We start from the raw sequence: 19,717 nt of genomic DNA on the forward strand, positions 1-19,717 counted from the left end.
CGGTCACCCAAGTCACGGGCATTGGACTGTCCTCTTACAGTCTTGTGTCTAACCTACCAATTTAGTCTATTTTGTTTGGCAAGCCACATTGTCTTATATATTAGCTCTGATCTACAAGTGTTCAAGGCTGTTGTGTGCAGTACCCAATACTTGGACACCCTCCCCGCACCACCAAACCCTAGCCGCCTTCCGCCGCCGCCGGGCAAAGCCCGCGGGGCGTGGCGGCGGCGGCGGCCTTTCCTCCTGCCACGCTGGGGACGGCAGCCGGGAGCTTCCCTCGATGCTGCGGCGGCGTCCCTCCCGCCTCCCGTGTGGATGGCTGGGAGGCGGCGGTCGGACGGGGATGGAGGGGCGACGGCGGCAAGAGTTGATATGTGTTGCGGCCACCCCACCTCCCATTGGCGGCACGCCGGTGCAGGCTGGTGGTGGGACGGACTGCGCCATCCCCTCCGCCTCTCGCCGGTGCGGGGCGATGATCTTGGGCTTCTCCTGCGGTACGAGGTCACCCGGGGCAGCAACCTTGGATTCGATGGTGGAGACGGCCTTCTTCTTCGCCGGAGGAGGTCGGCTGGTTGTTGGGGTGGCGGATCACGAGATCCCTCTACCCCGGCGATAAAGATCTAGTCGACGACGAGCTAGCGGCGAAGGGGCCACCGGTGAACACCGCGCCTTGACTTCGTTCTTGGCGGATGATGGCGGCGGCTATTGGCGTCGTTCCCTTGCGAAGGCATCATCTTTGCTGGCCTCTCCGTTTGCTCTCGCCGAGTTGGGGAGTCGCGGCTATCGGTGAAAACCGTGTCACGATTGGCGGGCGATGGTGGCGTGAAGCGTCGCTTCCTTCTTGAAGACATCATCGTCGTAGTCCGCGAGTACTCACTCGTGCTGCTCCGGGGGAAACCCTAGATCCAGCCAGGATCGGACGATGACGGCGCTCCCTGCGTCTTGCTACCTCTTGGGGCATCGTTTTTGGAGCAGCCGCTGGATGGAGGTGGATTTTGGTGGAGTGGTGTTCATCTACCACGTTGTCGTCGGTGATTCTCAGCGGCGTGGAGCTGCGGGGTATCGAATACGGGAGAGGACTGCTGGACGCGGGCAGGATGGTGGAGCTGTTTGGTGTTATGGTGACATCGACGGCAGGCATGGCACGGTCAATGCGTTGATCTCGCTTGGAGATGGGTTCGAGATAGATGGCGGTTGCGAACTCTGCGACGTGTGCAATGGCACACCCTCGGGGTTTTGCTTTTTGGATGATGTGCGTTGGTACCGTCAGGGAGTATGGCCTTGTTCATGGTCCCCCCTTCATCGTTGGTATAGCGAGTTGTCGCTAGGAAGGAGGCTTCAAGTAGATCATTGTATTCCCCTTGTAAGGCATCGCGAATAATTTAATAAAGCAGAAACCTTTGTGCATCCTTTGGATGCAGAGGCTGGGGCTATGCTCCTTTATCGAGAAAAAAAAGTGTTCAAGGGCGAACCTAAAACCAAATATCATGGGGATCACTTTTTTGTGTGTAGTGCTATCATTGGCTATTTGAGAGAGTATTCTGTTGGTTTTAGAAGAGATCACAAAAAACCCAATGGTGTCATTTGAGACCATCGCTTACATGCTAGCTTGGCACCTGTAAGTGTTTTGACTCCAACACCAACACTATGAGTAATCCAAGTCTAACGCGGTAGCCTATACATATATTCGACATGGTTAAAACGAACACTACATTGATGAATATTTCCTTCAACATGAAATCGTCATGTTCGTGCTACATGTTTATGGTTAAAATTTGTCTCCCTTGTCGGTCATTCGTATGAGCCAGCCTTCAACTCCCTGTCCAACTGACTCTCCAACTCAACATGTCGCCACAACTTGCTCCTCTTCAAGTCCACCTAGAGTGATGCTCACACACACCATGTACAGGTTACGTTTGGTCCTTCACTCCTTCTACCGTTCATCACCAGCTCTCCTTCTTCTTGTCTTTCATGGCCAACTTGTAACTATCCACAAGCTCGAAAAACTTAACCATGAAGTTCTCCAAGTGAAATATGAATCCTTCAGAATTAGTTCACCACCATCTTCGGTCCTGATCTTAATATCTCCAATGCACACAATACGCTTAGGGCACCATTGCCTTGATAGACAACTACAAATCATGAGACTTGTAGGTCAAGAACCACACCTTGTTAGACATCAGATGATAAGAGCTCCCCGAATCCAATATTCTCACTTCATCGAACAATTAATTTGTTAGGGATAGAAGTTCATCATCAAGTACATAACTCACATCTTTTTTTGAAATGGAGTAGCCCCTGCTTCACATAAATCACATCTTGATTGCTGGCTCCATCATTCGTCTTCTTTGTTGGCCACACCTTCCTTATATGACACCACTCCTTGCAATAAAACATTGTGGAAATTTCTTCTCCTTTTTTTCATCATGTTGTATTTCTCTCTGTAATTGTTTTTTACCGTTAGCACATACATTCACTTTCACCAACACCAAAATATTTCTCACAATTTTTTCTTCTCTTTGATCATAAGATAGTTACATGGTAGTAACCTCGCTTGGTGATGCTAGCCTTGCCAAATGTTAGAGTAACAACCATACCCTTCTAAGACATAGGCAACAGAGTAAGCATAAGTAAGGCCCTGTGTTTTCGTTCTCCATCTTTATTTACCTCTATCCATGGTAGGACCTAGATCACAGTAGGAGACTCTCACGCTGTAATTCATAAATAAGGTAGAAGATCACCTAGTGGAATGCACTGATGTGCTTAGTCAGGTCTACCTCCTTTTAAAATTTTAGGTCGTAATGCTCATGTTTCATATACAATTTATTAGGCATCATCTTGTCCGTAAACTGCACTTCCAACTTGGTCTATATTTCCTTGGATAATTTCACCACGTACATCACATGATATAGGATGTGATCAATTATGACCAACCATATGGCCCCGGGCGCCCCAGTCTTCAACAACCATCCCGGCATGGTTCACAACATCAAAATCCATAAAGCAAAGTTGCTCGTAATATCAAACTATGTCACGTCAAACCTGGTTGACGTGGATATGTTTGTGGACCCAACTACTCTCTATGGAAAAGCTAATGTTGATCTGGTCCATTAGATCAGAATCGACCTGAGTTTCTCCACTGTTTCAGCAACGTGTCCTTGTATGAACGTTTTTCCTTCCGAAACTCATGCTCAAAGATTTGAAGCTATGAAACTCATGAGATACTTTATTTGTTCCCTCTCCTAGCCCCTTCCTTATGACCATGTGGTGCTAAACCCTTGGTCGAATCGTAGTTGTACGCTCGTAGCCAAGGACGACTTCAACCACCAACTAAAATGTATCCTGATTCAATATAATTCAGATTTTTCTGCACCTTCAGTTTGGCCTCATGGGACTACCTTGAGCTCCAAGTCACCTCATGCCATATGAATCCGACTTCTTTGTTCTATCATGCATACATTCTACATGAGTTGCTTTGTCAAATCGAAGCCATATTTTGTTTTGTTCTCTGCGGGTGCATTCAAACCTTAGATCCACGTTCACAGATTAGCAGTCATAAGAGACCCAATCATAATGACATATTCACATCAGAACTCTCCGTATCTTTGCCAACTACCAATTTTACCTCCTTGTCTAGCATGCCTCACTAGTTGAATCGGCTAGTCTGACTACCCTAATCCCGGCGTTCCGCTTCAGCCGCTATAAGCTCCCACTGACTTGAGCAACACACCAATCCAACGAACGGTGCTCGCCTATTGAATTTGACTCGTTCTACCAAACTGTGTGATTGCTTGTCCAACAGCTAGTTTCCTCTTACCCTCTAGAGGTCTCCCAACGTGTCCACTCCAAGCTCTCGTGCCTGTGATCCATGTCGTTGCCTGTCAATGGTGTTATATAGCTAGTTTAATTCGTCTTACAGTTTAGCAAATGACCACATCCATTATGTACAAATATCAACCAAGAAGATTACCACATCCAAGGTATTTCAATTACTGAACTCCCAAGTGTTAATTTTTTCTTGCAAAATTCTACACATAGGCACCACACACATATATCCTTGTGGTGCGGCAGCAAGTTTGAGAGCTTTTCCTTTATATGGAGATGTCACATGCATGTATGTAAGGAATCTAGCACACTAGGCTGACACTATTACATTAATAGCTAAATCCAAAATTTCAAAATGGTTTATCTCCTGCAAAGTTAATCTGATTAGCTACTTGTTTACACAGCTCAGTTCATCTCGACAAGAGCTTCAAAACTAGATATCATGTTGCAATGATTATTTTCACAGCACCAACTTATAGATCAAAGTACTATGATTGTCAGATTAATAGAAGTGCACAATTACCACATTAATTGTACATGGTTACTAGACAATATTTTATGACTTGTTTAGACATTGCAATGATATGCACAACTAGGGAACTGAGTAACGATTTTTTATCACATCAGTTGCCAGATTACCATACTATGGTTGTTAGATTGATAGATAAAAACTGACCCGATAATGGTACATCAATATCAGACAACTTTTGAATAAATTTTACTCATTATAATGATTTTTTAATAAAGAAAATATCTTAATATCATGAAGATACAAGTCAAGAGGGGAGTGTGGCAGTGTGGTAAGACAAGTTGACAACAAGTATTTCGTGTATTATATAGAATGCTAAGACATCTAACTTGACTTAGTGTGGCATAATTATGTGACTCGCTTCCACGAAGACCCATAGGCCATACTTGTCCAATATCTGTTAGGCAGAACTATTAGTGAGATATTGTTGACCAGTCAACCCATCGTTTTGGATTACTGAGAAGCGTTGGACCATGTTATTGATCTTGATCTGATATTGGACCGATTCATATAGCTATGAGATTATCTTGAAGTTATCAAAAAATTGCAAGGTCATTACATATTGATACTTGAATGAACGGAAGGTATGTGACACTAAAAAAAATCCATGATTTTAATCAGTTCATATACCATATTAAAACAACATGAAGAGGAAAACATAATACTTCCTCCGGTCAACCAGATTTCAATCTGTGACAAGTAATTTAGATCAGGGGGTAGTATTACATCATGTTCAACTTGTCTCAGTGGTGGTAGACCATACGAGACGAGATTATCTAGTCTCTCTACGGTAAACGTCAAGTTCAATCCACGGCGTCATAATCTATGCCCAAGTTTACCTATCGTGACATTAAAATGGGTCGGTCCATCCAGCTACCAAGAACGACGTAATTTTCCGACGGTATGGGTTCTAGCATGATAATTTTTTGTGCGTCGGCCTTCTTGACTGCCAGGATGTTCATCCGATGGCCAACATATTTTTGCAAAGTACTGCAGCTTGTGCCGTCCAAAAATTTGTAGGGTAAGGAAGACTTATTTTAAAGTGAAACTTCCTTGTTGTCCATGAGTCCACTCTACTCGTAGAGTTGTGGAGAGGAGGAAGGTGGGTTGGGGAGGTAGCAACATTTCCTGTCATTCATATTGTATGCATGTATTGCACTTGCTGATCAATCGGAACTTTGGGAAGGTACCGATGATTAATTACACATTCCTTGGTCCTTAATTTTTTATGAAAGTGAACTCAAGTTTTTTATCTTCTAAAGCTAATTTATATATTCTGAGCTAGGTTGAGATCTAATGCTTTCGTACATTCGTTTGTTATCAGAAAAGAGTAAGGTGATGAGATTGATGGAACGACTTGGATTGAAGTAATAACATGGGCGACTTGCTTCGGTGAATGTTATCGTGATGATCAGGGGTCAACTAAAGAAATGGTCAATGCAGACAAGAGTGATGCTTATGTAATCATGAGGAAGCAATAAAACATACTTGAATTAGCACATAGCTAGTCTGGTGACAATAGCATCTAAGTGATACCCCTCAAGACTTTTCCAATATGTGTTGGTAATGGGTTGATGAGATATCTACATGAATTGAGGTGCTCTAGTTCTGGTTGGAGCTTCTGCTCTTTTTGTTAGTCACTACAGCTTTTCTAGAAATGGAATGATGTTACTGTCATAAGAGGAATGTAATTTCTCAGGCGATTATACACCCATGTGTAACAACCCGGAAAAACCCCTATATTAGATTTTCCCAATTGCGTGTCTTTCCGAGTCGTTCCAAGTCATCATGGAATATACATCATATCATTCATGTTTTATTTAACAAAATACAATTACTTTACTAAAACCCTAACTATTTTGTTGTTCCTCTCATATGATTTCTACATGAAATCTTCCCTGTCTTTTTCTTTTAACAAAAACCCTAAAGCAAAACAATTTATTATTTTTGCTATAAAACTTCTGGTTCTTATGTTATCTTATCTCCTCCTATGTATTCAAATCCAAACTTTTGTTTGTGCTGGATTCAAAACTAATTTACAAACAATTTTTCTAAAACAAAAGAATGAGGAGAATAATTTTTAAAATAAAAAGGAAAACCCAAATCCTCCCCTGGATCTCTCTCTTCCTCAGCCCAGCGTGGCCTCCCTCCACCCCCTCCTTGCCAGCCCATTCCGCAGCCCTGGAGCAAAGCCCAGCAACCTTCTTCCCCTTTGGCCCATCTCTTCCTGGACGTACCTCTTCGCAACCCCCTCTCTTATTATCTCCTTCGTCGTCGTCACGCAGACAGCGATCACAGAGGAGACGCAGACAGAGCTCAACCACCGCGCCCACGTTTCTACACCTGCTCCCTCCCATCCTCCTTTAGAGCATCCCAGCCGTCTCCCCGATGAGGCCCTTAGGACCGCGTTTTGTCATTCGGATGGACAAAAATGGTCCAGTCGCGCCCTCGGTTGCTCGTTTTCGTCCGGATTAGGCCTTTCTTCCGTCCGGAGAGCCCAGGACATCCCCGGCCCCCCGGGGAGCGCTCGGGCACTCCGACGAAACGAAAGCGCGTGAAACACCAAGGAAACTTTCCGCGCGTCTGGTGGCTCCAACTTGTCGGCGAGAGACACCGATCGTCGTCCTCATCGCATCGTCTTCCGTGCGCTGTAAAAGCCTGCCGTCGGTCAGTATTCGCCGGACGCGTAGCTTTCACGCGGCGAGTTAATGTCGTCGCCTCGGTATCACGAAACGCGTAGCATGCAGCCTACCAAACGCGCCCATGCTGGACCTGGCCGCCGCGCGGCAACTCGCTGCCCGCGCCGCCACACCAGTCGCGACTACACGGCCTTCTACTGCCATTTCGGCATGTAGAAGGCCGGTTTTAGTTTAAGTTTAAGTTATCCCATCACCGAATTCAAATATATGTACGAATTCGGCCTATTTATGTACGAACAAGCCTCTATATGTTAAATATCATTAAATTTCGCTTATGTTTTAACAAGTTTCGCCCAATTTTGTCTGAATTCGCCGTATTACGTCAAAATACTTTCATCCATCCTGGGCTCGCGGCTGGGAAAATGGGTCTCCCCAGACCAATTTTTACATCCATCCAGCGCTATTTAGCGCCGTATTTCAGCATGGGGAGCCCCAACGGCTGGAGATGCTCTTATTTTCCGGCCTCCTGAAACCCTGGACTTTCCCTCCCACGCGCCGCCACCAGTTTCTTTTCCCCTCTTCATCTCTGTGAACCCCAACGAGAACCACCGCGCCTTGCTCGCCGGCTCCCCGTCAATTCCAGCCACCCCAAGACCATCCAAGATCGCCGTTCGACGCGCCTCGTCAACCTCATCATCTACCTCCAAGGAATTGACGCGGGCTTCGCTAAATCAATCGAAAGCTCGCCGTTTCTTCTCCAACTCCGGCGGGAAAAACCGTCAATATCGGCGACCACCGCACTCCCCTTTCCGTTCTGAGCACAGGTTGAGCTTCAGGGAGAATTTCCGCATCTCCTGGACATCCTCTTATCCTTCTTTGCTTCTGCTTTGTTTCTTCGCCGCGGTGACTGTCTGCTCTTCTCGCAGATGCTCGTCACCGGCGTCCCCCTCGACAATGTGCAGCCTCCATCTGGACCAGCGCACCACGGCGCGTCTCCCACGATCTCCCCCTCGTCCAGGTGTGCCCTCCTTCGGCACGGCCGTCCTCGACCTGCCACGGCCGGCCGCATGTACGCCTCGGTACCGTCGTGCTCATCCTCCCCCCCGGCGCCCTTCCTCCTCCATGAACCCGTACGCTTCGCCAAGGAACTCCCGCGTTGAGCCACTGCCCCTTTCCTCCTTTCTCTGCCACCGCGGGCCACCCGATTTTGGGCGCCGACCTTAGGGCATCTCCAAGGCGGCGACCCATCCCGCGCGTCCGGATGGGTCCAGCCGGACAAAAATGTGGCCCAACGCGGGGACGTACCGCAAAAGCGGATGGCCGCGGCATCCGGAACGACGCAGACCCGGCCCAAATCTGGGCCGGGTTTGCATGCCCGCGGATGGCACGCGGCGTCCTCGCGTGTCCGCCTGGTCCGCGTGGCTGGCCCAGCTGTCGGTGCCCTAGTCCTATTAAATGTGGACTGGGGGAGGAGGACTGTCCCTATCCTGTCCCCACTCTCCACTCCGGCCACACGCACGCGCGGACTAGAGCTTCCGCGCCGCCATGGCCACTGTCAACACCCGGATTTTTAAGTATAGATGCCTATTATGCCATACATCGCAATCCCAGAAATATTGTTGTTGCGAGACATAACAGTCGATATCATAAGTCATCATTCATTACAAACCATACTTGTCTTACAAATTCAGATCACATGATCCAATATTACACAAATAGTTGATCTGATGATCAACGAACACAATTCATAGCGGAAGCGTAAATAAAGGGACTATCTAGTCCACAGGCCAACGTCTGACGTCAGAAGCTTCCTAGTTGTCGTATGCGTCCAGCTGGTCGTCACCTTGGTAGTTCTGCTCCTCTTCATAGTCTGGCCATTTGAATAGCCAGGGACACAGCCGTGAGTACTTTAAGTACTCGCAAACTAATAATAGTGTAAGGACTATCAATTCTAGTAAGGGGGTGCTAAACTCTAGTTTATTTTGCATAAAGCCAATTTTAGTTCACAAGTATTTGATAAAAGACTCTTCATGTGCTAACTAACTCAAGTGGGAACATTAGTGTCGTTCCCACAACTCAGTTGTGACTCAAGTCAAGTCACCATTCCCTTCATCAGCATTTTCAAGAATTATCTGACACCGGTAACAGTATGGCCTTTCCAACCGTCCGTAACCGTGGACACGGCTATTCGAATAGGTTTACACTCTGCAGAGGTTGCATACTTGTGCCACAACATTTGATTTCATCCGTCAGGGGCAACTCTGAATCATCGTAACTCAGTACGCGGATCATCAACCAAAACCTTTCAATTACATACCCTAGTATAGGTACCTCTCCCCATGAGCTTGGCCTCCCAGTGAAGACCAACTGTCAACCTGGGAACTGCACAGGGGTTGGGCCGTACATTCACCGCATTTCACATCATTTCTCATTCTACGGAGGCAGCCTCGGCATAACCCCTATGATGCTTGTTCAGAGGGAACCCATACTAAGATGTATAAACTTCCAGTTAAGCCCTACCCATAATCAGGTATTGTGGGGGTGACATAGGCATCCCCAATGGGCCTGCCGAAGATGGTACCCGGGGTTTACTGGAGGCCCACGACTCGAAGAATAAGAAGAATTGAAGGCCCAAGTTATTATTAAGGAAAGCTAGAGTTATATTAGGAAATAATGTTTGTAATCTGGCGGGATGGGTTCGAAACCCTCCCGGACTCTGTAACTTGTGTATTACGAATCCCTCGACTCCGCCTCCTATATAAGGGGGAGTCGAGGAACAAAGAAAGCATCGAATCATTGTCTCACAAAACCCTAGTTTTCATATCGTCGAGCACTTTTCGGCTGAAACCTTCGAGATCTACTTGCCCTCTACTTCCGACTAAAACCCTAGTCTACAACTTGTAGGCATTGATAAGTTAATCCCTTGTCAATTGGCGCCGACCGTGGGGATTAGAGGCGTCAAGGATCTGATCTCGATGGCACGTTTAAGATCGTCGACTGCGTCAACTGCAAGCAACACGATGGACAGAGGTAAACAGATCGAAACTGGTCTAGTCGATTTTGTTCCTCACCCGCCCTCCCGTTTGGATGCATATGCTTATCTGGAGGAGCCTATGGAGATGACGTTCGGAAGGTTTCACTTTCGCGTCGAGAAAGAAGGAGCGTATCGTATCGAAATTCCGAACTCATCGGGATTATCGGCGGTCGATCCCGACTTTTCAAGTTCAACACCGTCAATCGAGTCAGGCGACGAGGAGACTTCATCGCCACGCTTCATCAACTCCAGGGCAAGCGAAAAACTCGCCAAAATCTTTAGCGACATGTCCTTCGAGTCATCTGCGGACTCCAATATAAGCGATGACTCGAGCAGCATCGACAGCTTCAACTTCATCGACAGATCCACTACCGTTGGAAAGGTCTTCACCAATCTCTATGATGGTGTGACACGCGTACAGCACGCGACCGTTGGGAACCCCAAGTGGAAGGTGTGATGCGTACAGCAGTAAGTTTCCCTCAGTTAGAAACCAAGGTTTATCGAACCAGTAGGAGTCAAGAAGCACGTTGAAGGTTGATGGCGGCGGAGTGTAGTGCGGCGCAACACCAGGGATTCCGGCGCCAACGTGGAACCTGCACAACACAAACCAAGTACTTTGCCCCAACGAAACAGTGAGGTTGTCAATCTCACCGGCTTGCTGTAACAAAGGATTAGATGTATAGTGTGGATGATGATTGTTTGCAGAAAACAGTAGAACAATTGCAGTAGATTGTATTTCAGATGTAAAGAATTGGACCGGGGTCCACAGTTCACTAGTGGTGTCTCTCCCATAAGATAAATAGCATGTTGGGTGAACAAATTACAGTTGGGCAATTGACAAATAGAGAGGGCATGACCATGCACATACATATTATGATGAGTATTGTGAGATTTAATTGGGCATTACGACAAAGTACATAGACCGCTATCCAGCATGCATCTATGCCTAAAAAGTCCACCTGCAGGTTATCATCCGAACCCCCTCCAGTATTAAGTTGCTAACAACAGACAATTGCATTAAGTATTGCGCGTAATGTAATCAATAACTACATCCTCGGACATAGCATCAATGTTTTATCCCTAGTGGCAATAGCACATCCATAACCTTAGAGGTTTCTGTCACTCCCCCAGATTCACGGAGACATGAACCCACTATCGAGCATAAATACTCCCTCTTGGAGTTACTAGCAAAAACTTGGCCAGAGCCTCTACTAATAACGGAGAGCATGCAAGATCATAAACAACACATAGATATAAATTGATAATCAACATAACATAGTATTCTCTATTCATCGGATCCCAACAAACACAACATATAGCATTACAGATAGATGATCTTGATCATGTTAGGCAGCTCACAAGATCCGACAATGAAGCATAATGAGGAGAAGACAACCATCTAGCTACTGCTATGGACCCATAGTCCAGGGGTGAACTACTCACTCATCACTCCGGAGGCGACCATGGCGGTGTAGAGTCCTCCGGGAGATGATTCCCCTCTCCGGCAGGGTGCCGGAGGCGATCTCCTGAATCCCCCGAGATGGGATTGGCGGCGGCGTCTCTGGAAGGTTTCCCGTATCGTGGCTCTCGGTACTGGGGGTTTCGCGACGAATGCTATTTGTAGGCGGAAGGGCAGGTCAAGGGGCGTCACTTGGCCGCGCCGCCCTACCTCCTGGCCACCTCGTGGCCCCACTTCGTTGACTCTTCGGTCTTCTGGAAGCTTCGTGTGAAAATAGGCCCCTGGGCGTTGATTTCGTCCAATTCCGAGAATATTTCCTTACTAGGATTTCTGAAACCAAAAACAGCAGAAAACAGCAACTGGCTCTTCGGCATCTTGTTAATAGGTTAGTTCCAGAAAATGCATAAATATGACATAAAGTATGCATAAAACATGTAGATATCATCAATAATGTGGCATGGAACATAAGAAATTATCGATACGTCGGAGACGTATCATGATGTCACCAAACCCAGCAAGGTTCAGAAGCCAAAATATCATCAGATTTATGCCATTGGAGAACCGAGTCGCGATCCAGAGGAGACGTCAGAGGCTTTCGATGATTTGGGAAATCCATACGTCGATCCCTCTGACCTTAGGCGAGGTCTAGGCACTAAATATGTTGGGCCTACACCACGTTTAAGGGTACAACTCCCACAAGAAGCGTGGGATAGAGCCGCAAGAGCTATGGATGGTACAGAACCAATAGCTACAACCGCTACGATAGAAGAATTGCAAGCATACCAATACAGACTCGCTCGCACTGGAAGAGAATTGGAAAAACAGATAGCTGCTCTGAACAAAAGAAGGGATGCAGCTTCCGCATCAAGCAGGCGAAGGGCGGAGTTAAGTCGACATTCAGGAACCTCGGGAGATAGCCACAGAGAAGCTCGAAACAGAGCAAGATCTCAGCTGCAAAATATACCTGAGGCTGACAGAGAAAATCTAGTTCAAAATCTCGACATGTCCTTTATGTCGATAGACACGAGGGGGAACATCATCCCTAAGACACCGGAAGCTGGATACATGGCGACGCAAGCGTTCATCCTCGCATCCAAGCCACCTCCCGGGGATTCAAGAGAAGCATTGTACAATATGGCCATGGCAGGAGTTGGGGCCATGGGAACGGCGTTTGTAACTTCGCCTCCTGAAGGATCCGCAAGGCAAAATAGTCCACGACCTACTGCAGCAGCACCAGGTCCCGAGAGAACAAGTGGAGCAAGAAACACAGCAGCACAAGCACGGGTGGACAGAGCACGGCAAAATAGAAGGGAACATCGGCACTCCCCAGAGATAGATGACGAGGATATGTGTGGGCTGCCGTGCTTTACAAGGAGGGTCCGGAAAACTCGAGTTCCTTCAGGGTTTAAATTACCCGATAACTTCAAAAAATTCGACGGCCTGCAAGATCCAGAGGATTGGCTAGTTGATTATCTCGAGACGGTGAAGCTGATAGGAGGAACCAGAGCAACAGCCATGCAGAGCATCCAAGTACATCTGAGTGGAGCTGCGCGATCTTGGATAAAGAAGCTTCCTCTGGGTTCCATCGATAGCTGGGACAGTTTCGAGGATGTGTTCGTCAAGAATTTCCGATCCACCTGCAAAAAACCCGCGTCACTAGAGGAGTTGAGAGCGTGTCGACAAAAGCAGGATGAATCAATGAGAAAGTACATCCAAAGGTGGAACATCATTAAAAACTCGGCGGAGAACATATCTGACGAGAGAGCGATAGATGCGTTCGTAGCTGGAATTCGACGAGGAGATTTTGTCGAAGACTTGGGGAGAACCAACCCAAAGACAGTATTAGCATTGATGGAGATAGCAAACAGGTGGGCAGATGGAGAAGATGCTGTTCACAACAAACGGCACAGGTCACCAGAGGAGGACCGTGGTCGAAATTTTCAAAATAGACGATGATTTCCTCGACAGTACTCGAGCTATGACGCTCCTGGCCAAATATCGGCTGGCTTCCGAGGAAGCAATGGAGGAGGCAATAGAGATGACTATCAAAGGAGCAGCGAGCAGCGAGGCGACAATAGAGATGACTCCCGAAATAACAGGCAAAATAGTGGGCCAAGGTTCCAGAGACCTTTCGTGTCCCCCGAGGATATGATGAACGGGCCGTGTCAGTTGCACTTCTATCTCGACAGCAATGGGAAGAGACAGTCAGGACACCTGCAGAAGGACTGTCGAAATTTTCAGGCAATGCTAAGGTTTGCAGGGCAAGCCAATGCTCAGGCGACAAATAGAAAATCCTCAAGGGCCCAGGAGTGAGATACACTTGCCACCTCCTCCCGCAATTACAGACGAAAATCGACACCAGCTCAGAATAGCGGCAGCACCACAACCATCTCCATACGTTGATCCTAACTCCAACGGTGCGGTCTCGATGATTCAGAAGGCCGTCCAATAGAGCTCAGAAAGTAATCTCGCGACAAGTGTTCATAGCAGAAAAGATGCCTCCACCAACGATCGAGTACCTAAATTGGTCAGGGCAAGACATTGCCTTCACAATAGCGGATCACCCGCAGCAAGTTCCTCGACCAGGGCAGTCAGCACTTATCTTACCAGCAATAATTGCAGGATTCGATGTATCTCGAGTGTTCATAGATGGCGGCAGCAGTTTAAACCTTATGTATGCAGATACACTAAGGAAGATGAACATCTCCCTAGCAAATCTGAAATCAACCGACACACGTTTCCACGGTATCACACCGGAGAAGCCGAGTTATCCGTTGGGGAAGATCAATCTCGACGTTCAGTTTGGGACCCGAGAAAATTACAGAATAGAAAGACTGGAGTTTGAAGTCGTGGATTTTCCGTCGCAGTATCACGCCTTGTTGGGACGACCAGCATATGCCAGGTTTATGGCAGTACCACATTACACATACTTGTTATGGAGGTTACCAGGACCTAAGGGACCAATCACAGTCAAAGGAAGCTTCGCGTTAGCCGATAAATGTGACAAGGATTTTCATCGACTGTCAGAAACTTTCGGGATGCAAGCAGAATACATGGCATCAAAGCTCACGACTGATTATGATGTGCTGCCAGATGTAGGGAGGCCTAACAAAGAATCAACCTTTAACACCCCCGAAAGATGCCAAGTAGGTGCAGATTCACCCGACAGATCCGAAGAAAACGACGTCCATCGCGACAGACATGGACGTCGCATAGGAAAGCACGCTCGTCGAGTTCCTCCGTGAGCACTGGAAAATCTTCGCATGGTGTCCAGCTGACATGCCAGGAGTACCCAGGGAACTTGCCGAGCACCACCTAAACTTGGATCCAATAGTGAGACCAATTAAGCAACCTTTGTGGCGTTTTTCGGAACCAAACCGCAAAGCTATGCTGTCAGAGATTGATCGACTCAGAGAAGCTGGTTTCATTAAAGAGCTGCATAGAGAGGCCACGTGGGTAGCAAACCCAGTGCTGGTCCCGAAGAAAAACACTAAAGTCCTTCGCATGTGTGTCGACTTTACGTGTCTTAACAAGCACTGTCCAAAGGATCACTTTCCCCTCCCAAGGATCGATCAAATTATCGACTCCACGGCAGGATGTTAACGTCTTTCCTTCCTGGACGCATACTCTGGTTATAACCAGATCAGGTTGAAAGAAGAAGATGAGGTCAAAACAGCGTTCATTACACCTTACGGCGTGTTTTGCTACAGAACAATGCCCTTTGGTCTAAAAAACGCGGGAGCAACATATCAGCGGATGATGCAGAAGTGCTTAGCAACACAGATTGGGAAAAACGTACAAGTGTACATTGACGATGTCGTCATAACGTCAAAAAAGGGGGCAACGCTAATCGAGGACCTGAAGGAAACTTTCGACATCCTCGACAAGTTTTGTCTCAAGCTGAATCTGACGAAGTGTTCTTTCGGCGTCCCTGCAGGAGAACTTCTCGGGTTCCTAGTCTCAGCAAGAGGGATTGAAGCTAATCCAGAAAAAATCCAAGCTATCGTAACAATGAGGAAGCCAACAAAGTTGAAAGAAATACAGCAGTTAACTGGGCGAGTCGCAGCTTTAAGCAGATTCGTCGCCAGGCTAGGAGAAAAGGCGTTACCGTTCTACGCTTTAATCAAGCAAGAAGAGAAGTTCCAGTGGAACGAAGAGGCAGATAGAGCTTTCGAAGATCTCAAGCGCACAATTTCGACACCACCAATCTTGGTGGCGCCTAAAGAGAAGGAACCCCTCCTGTTATATATTGCAGCTACACCTCAAGTGGTCAGCACGGCACGGCACTCGTGGTCAGCAGAGGCCGGTATATTTCATCAGTGAAGTTTTATCGCCTTCAAAACAGCGGTACCCTCAGTACCAGAAGCTAGCATATGGAGTGTTTACAACCGCAAGAAAATTGCGACACTATTTTTTGGCGCATCCGATAATAGTGGTCAACGAGGCGCCTTAATCCAACATACTAAACAATCCAGAAGCTACGGGTTGTGTCTCCATTTGGGGAATAGAACTTTCCCCTCGGGACATCACGTATGAAAAAAGAAAAGCAATAAAGTCGCAAATTCTGCCAGATTTCATTGCAGAATGGATGGAGTTACAAAATACAGGACCCCCGGATTTATCGAGAACTTGGACTATGAACTTTGACGGGTCCAAGAGGTTAGAGGGAGCTGGAGCAGGAGTGATACTTATATCACTTGAAGGCGACACATTGAAGTATGTCTTACGGATGACGTTCCCAAATGTGTCTAACAATGAGGTAGAATACGAAGCTCTTATACACGGTGGCTCAGCAAGTCATGAACCAATGTGATGCAGTCAATGATAGCATGGTGGCATACAAAGAAGTGTACAACGAGTTAGATAAGCTATTTGATGGATGCGAAGTAAATCACATCAGCAGGCTGAGCAATGATGAAGCCGATGTTCTTGCAAACATCGGGTCACAGTGCCTCGCAATTCCACCAGGTGTGTTCTGGGAAGAGATAACTGAGAGGTCTACAAAGCCGAATAAGGCACAGAAGAAGCAGAAGGATGAGAAAATCTCGACGGCTCCTGAAGAAGCACTAGAAGAAGAAGAGGAACAGGAGCTAGTGATGATGGTGCAGGTCCCATGGATGAAAGCGTATATATCATACATCTTAAGGAAGGAAATACCCGACGACCCAGTTGAAGCAAGGCGAGTTATTAGACGATCCAAAGCTTTTACGTTGGTCAAAGGGGAGCTATACAAGCGAAGTATTTCGGGTGTGTTACAAAGGTGCATCACACCCGAAGAAGGAAGGACAATTCTGAAGGACGTACACGTGGGAATATGTGGTCATCACGCAAGCAGTCGAGCTATTGTGGCCAAGGCTTTCCGAGCTGGATTTTATTGGTTGACAGCAATCGAGGATGCGAAGGAGATAGTACGAAATTGCGACGCGTGCCAGAGATTTGCCGCAAAACCTCACTCTCCGGCAGCGGAGTTGATGCCAATACCATTGTCTTGGCCCTTTGCTCAATGGGGCCTCGATATGGTGGGGAAGTTACACAAGGCCTCGCCAGGAGGATACGAGTATATGCTCGTCATTGTCGACAAATTCACCAAGTGGATAGAAGCAAAACCGATAAATTCACCAGACGCAGCGTCAGCAATAAAGTTCGTAAAGAGCATTGTCTTTCGGTTTGGAGTATCTCATAGCATCGTCACGGACAATGGCAGTAACTTTACATCCAAGGAGTTCAAGGCATACTGCGCAGAGGTAGGCATCAAATTGCACTTCGCGTCAGTTGGGCACCTGCAAACCAATGGTCAAGTCGAGAAAGCCAATGGTATCATCTGCAACGGTATCAAGAAGCGCTTGTTAGGACCACTAGAAAAAGCTCGACATACTTGGCAGGAAGAGTTGCCGAGTGTATTATGGAGTATTCGAACAACACCAAATACAGCAACACAGGAGACTCCGTTTTTTCTGGTCCATGGAGCTGAGGCAGTACTGCCGATAGAAATAGAGCATGATTCTCCAAGAGTCGCGGAATATGACGAAGAAGCTTCCAGAAAAGCATTAGAAGACGATGTCGACGCACTTGATGAAGCTCGAGATGAAGTATTATCACGAGTCACCAAGTATCAGTAAGACTTGAAAAACTATCATAGTCGACGTTTGCGGCCAAGATCCTTTCAGATTGGAGATTTAGTTCTACGACTCAACCAAAACAGCACTGAAAAACTCGAGTCTCCATGGCTTGGCCCTTACATCAACACGGAAGTAATCGAAGGAGGAGCGTACAGGATAAAGGACAAGAAGACGGGGTCTCCCAAGAAAAACCCCTGGAACGTGGCGCAGCTAAGGCGTTTTTACGCCTAGTGTCGAAATATAGTCCTCCTTGTAAAAATACAATGTACTGAAACGCCCGCGAGTTTTCAGACGCACTCTTTTCCTTTCAGGGCACCGAGTGGGGCTGAAAGGTTTTTAATGAGGCGGGCTCGCGGTGCTGCAATATAGTAAAAGATATTGATGGCATACATCTTTTTTTGTCGACGGGCTCGGGGGCTCATAACCCGTGGCAACAAAATATAGATATATTCTCGCAAAATAGTAAATTAATCGAGACGCAAAAATAGCTTGAGCTCCGGCCAAAGGCTCGGGGCTTCACAATATAGAGTATGCTTTACAATATAGACAACTTCATCATCAAGATAAATTCGACACAGAAAAAATATATGAATTCCCGCAATATAGTACAACTCAGTTGCTACCTAATATATCATCTATGGTTACACCCTTGTTGTTTGCAGCACCAGTCGTATGTTCAGCATAGCTACCTTTTACAAAGAACTATGAGTCCATCCGAAGAAGTTTGTCCATCATTTCTTCGGCTACAGGAGTTACAATGTCGTTGATTTTATCAATATTCCTCTTTCATTTCGACTGCTTGGCCAGACACTTGGCGACAATCTTCGACAGATCTAATTTCGGGTAGCAGATCTATATCATAATCATGGCGAACCTTGCCCCAGCTGATAGTTGAGCCCGCACAAAATTGTGGATACGAGGGGCATCCCGAAATTTCTCCATCAGAGCAGGAAGAGTGTCTGGTATTTGGTTCCGAGGAAACATGGTACTATAAACTAGAGACAAGGTTCTTGTACAAAAATCAAGAAACTCACGAACTTGACAAGCACGGTCCTGGAATCTGACAATTTGTCGGGTGCGTTCTGGAGTAGCCTAGAAAAGAGAACCATGGTCAAGTGAAAGATTAACAAGGAGATTTGTCCTTGTGTCTACCCGTTGATCCTCGGTAGCAGTGTCTAGAAAGGAACCTATTTGGTGATAGCACAAGAATTTCAAAGGAGGAAACAGGGAAGAAACAGAGAAAGTTTTGGTTTGCAAAGCATACCTGTCATATCCAAACTTGCTTCAGTCATCAACTCGAGCATAAAATTCTCTCGAGTGGCTGCCTTTGCAGCTTCAGAAACGGCGGCTTCTTTGGCAGCAATGGCCTCTTGAGCCTGCTGCAGTGCAACTTTTTCCTTTTCGGATGATTTTCGAGACTGGTCCATTATTATAAGTGTTTGCTTCTTCGTATACTGAAGCTGTTGACGAAGTTCCTCCAAGTCATGTGTTGAACCCTTACTCGAAGAGTCTTCACCAAATTCATTATCAATAGGCGTTTTCTTCGAGTGGGAGGAAGCAGGAAAAACAGCAGAGGGACGAGGAGTTGAAGTGTCGTTATCAAATATCAACTGAAAACAAAAGTTTCGACATCAATCATCAAGCAAAATAGATTTCCATTGATTCTCAAAGTATTTACAAGGCATTACAAAAGGAGGATACCCTATCGAACTAGTGAGATAGTTGTCGCCAAAGCTACTCTGGCGACATCATCAAAAGGAAAAACAAAAAAATAAGAAAGATAGGGTGGTCTACTTGACCTCCGGCTTGGATGAGCTGGGAGCAGGAGTTGGCTTGCAGCCAAGGAAGGCAAGGATCGGCTTTGAGTTGGGCTTGGCAGCATTAATCAAAGATTGCCATTTTTTCGTCTCCATCTCCTTTATATCGCCAACCTTAGCCCAGTCGACGTCTTATTGGCTCTCAGCAACCAGAGAAATGGTGCCTTCGACGCCAATCTTCAGGCCTTCTTGGCGAAGTTTGAGCCCAAGATCTTCTTGAGAGTTGAAGCACTTGGCGAGAGTAGTGAAATTCTTGGGTTCTTCTTTCTTCGGGAAGAAATAAGGAAAAAGACGC

At 46.7% G+C, this 19,717-nt stretch overlaps 1 protein-coding gene across 2 annotated transcripts in view; it reads left to right on the top strand.

Moving 5' to 3' along the window:
• The window catches only part of LOC127344130 (uncharacterized), a 38,070-nt gene extending 32,002 nt beyond the window's left edge, over window positions 1-6,068 (top strand). For both annotated transcript variants that reach the window (XM_051370347.2, XM_051370365.2), the window contains exon 12: window positions 5,679-6,068. In XM_051370347.2, the coding sequence (XP_051226307.1) occupies window positions 5,679-5,725 (47 nt within the window). In that variant the 3' untranslated portion in view covers window positions 5,726-6,068. The remainder of the gene's footprint in view (window positions 1-5,678) is intronic.
• The last annotated feature ends 13,649 nt before the right edge of the window (window positions 6,069-19,717 follow it).

This window comes from Lolium perenne, chromosome 1 (assembly GCF_019359855.2).
Source record: "Lolium perenne isolate Kyuss_39 chromosome 1, Kyuss_2.0, whole genome shotgun sequence".
NCBI classification, from domain to species: Eukaryota; Viridiplantae; Streptophyta; class Magnoliopsida; order Poales; family Poaceae; genus Lolium; species Lolium perenne.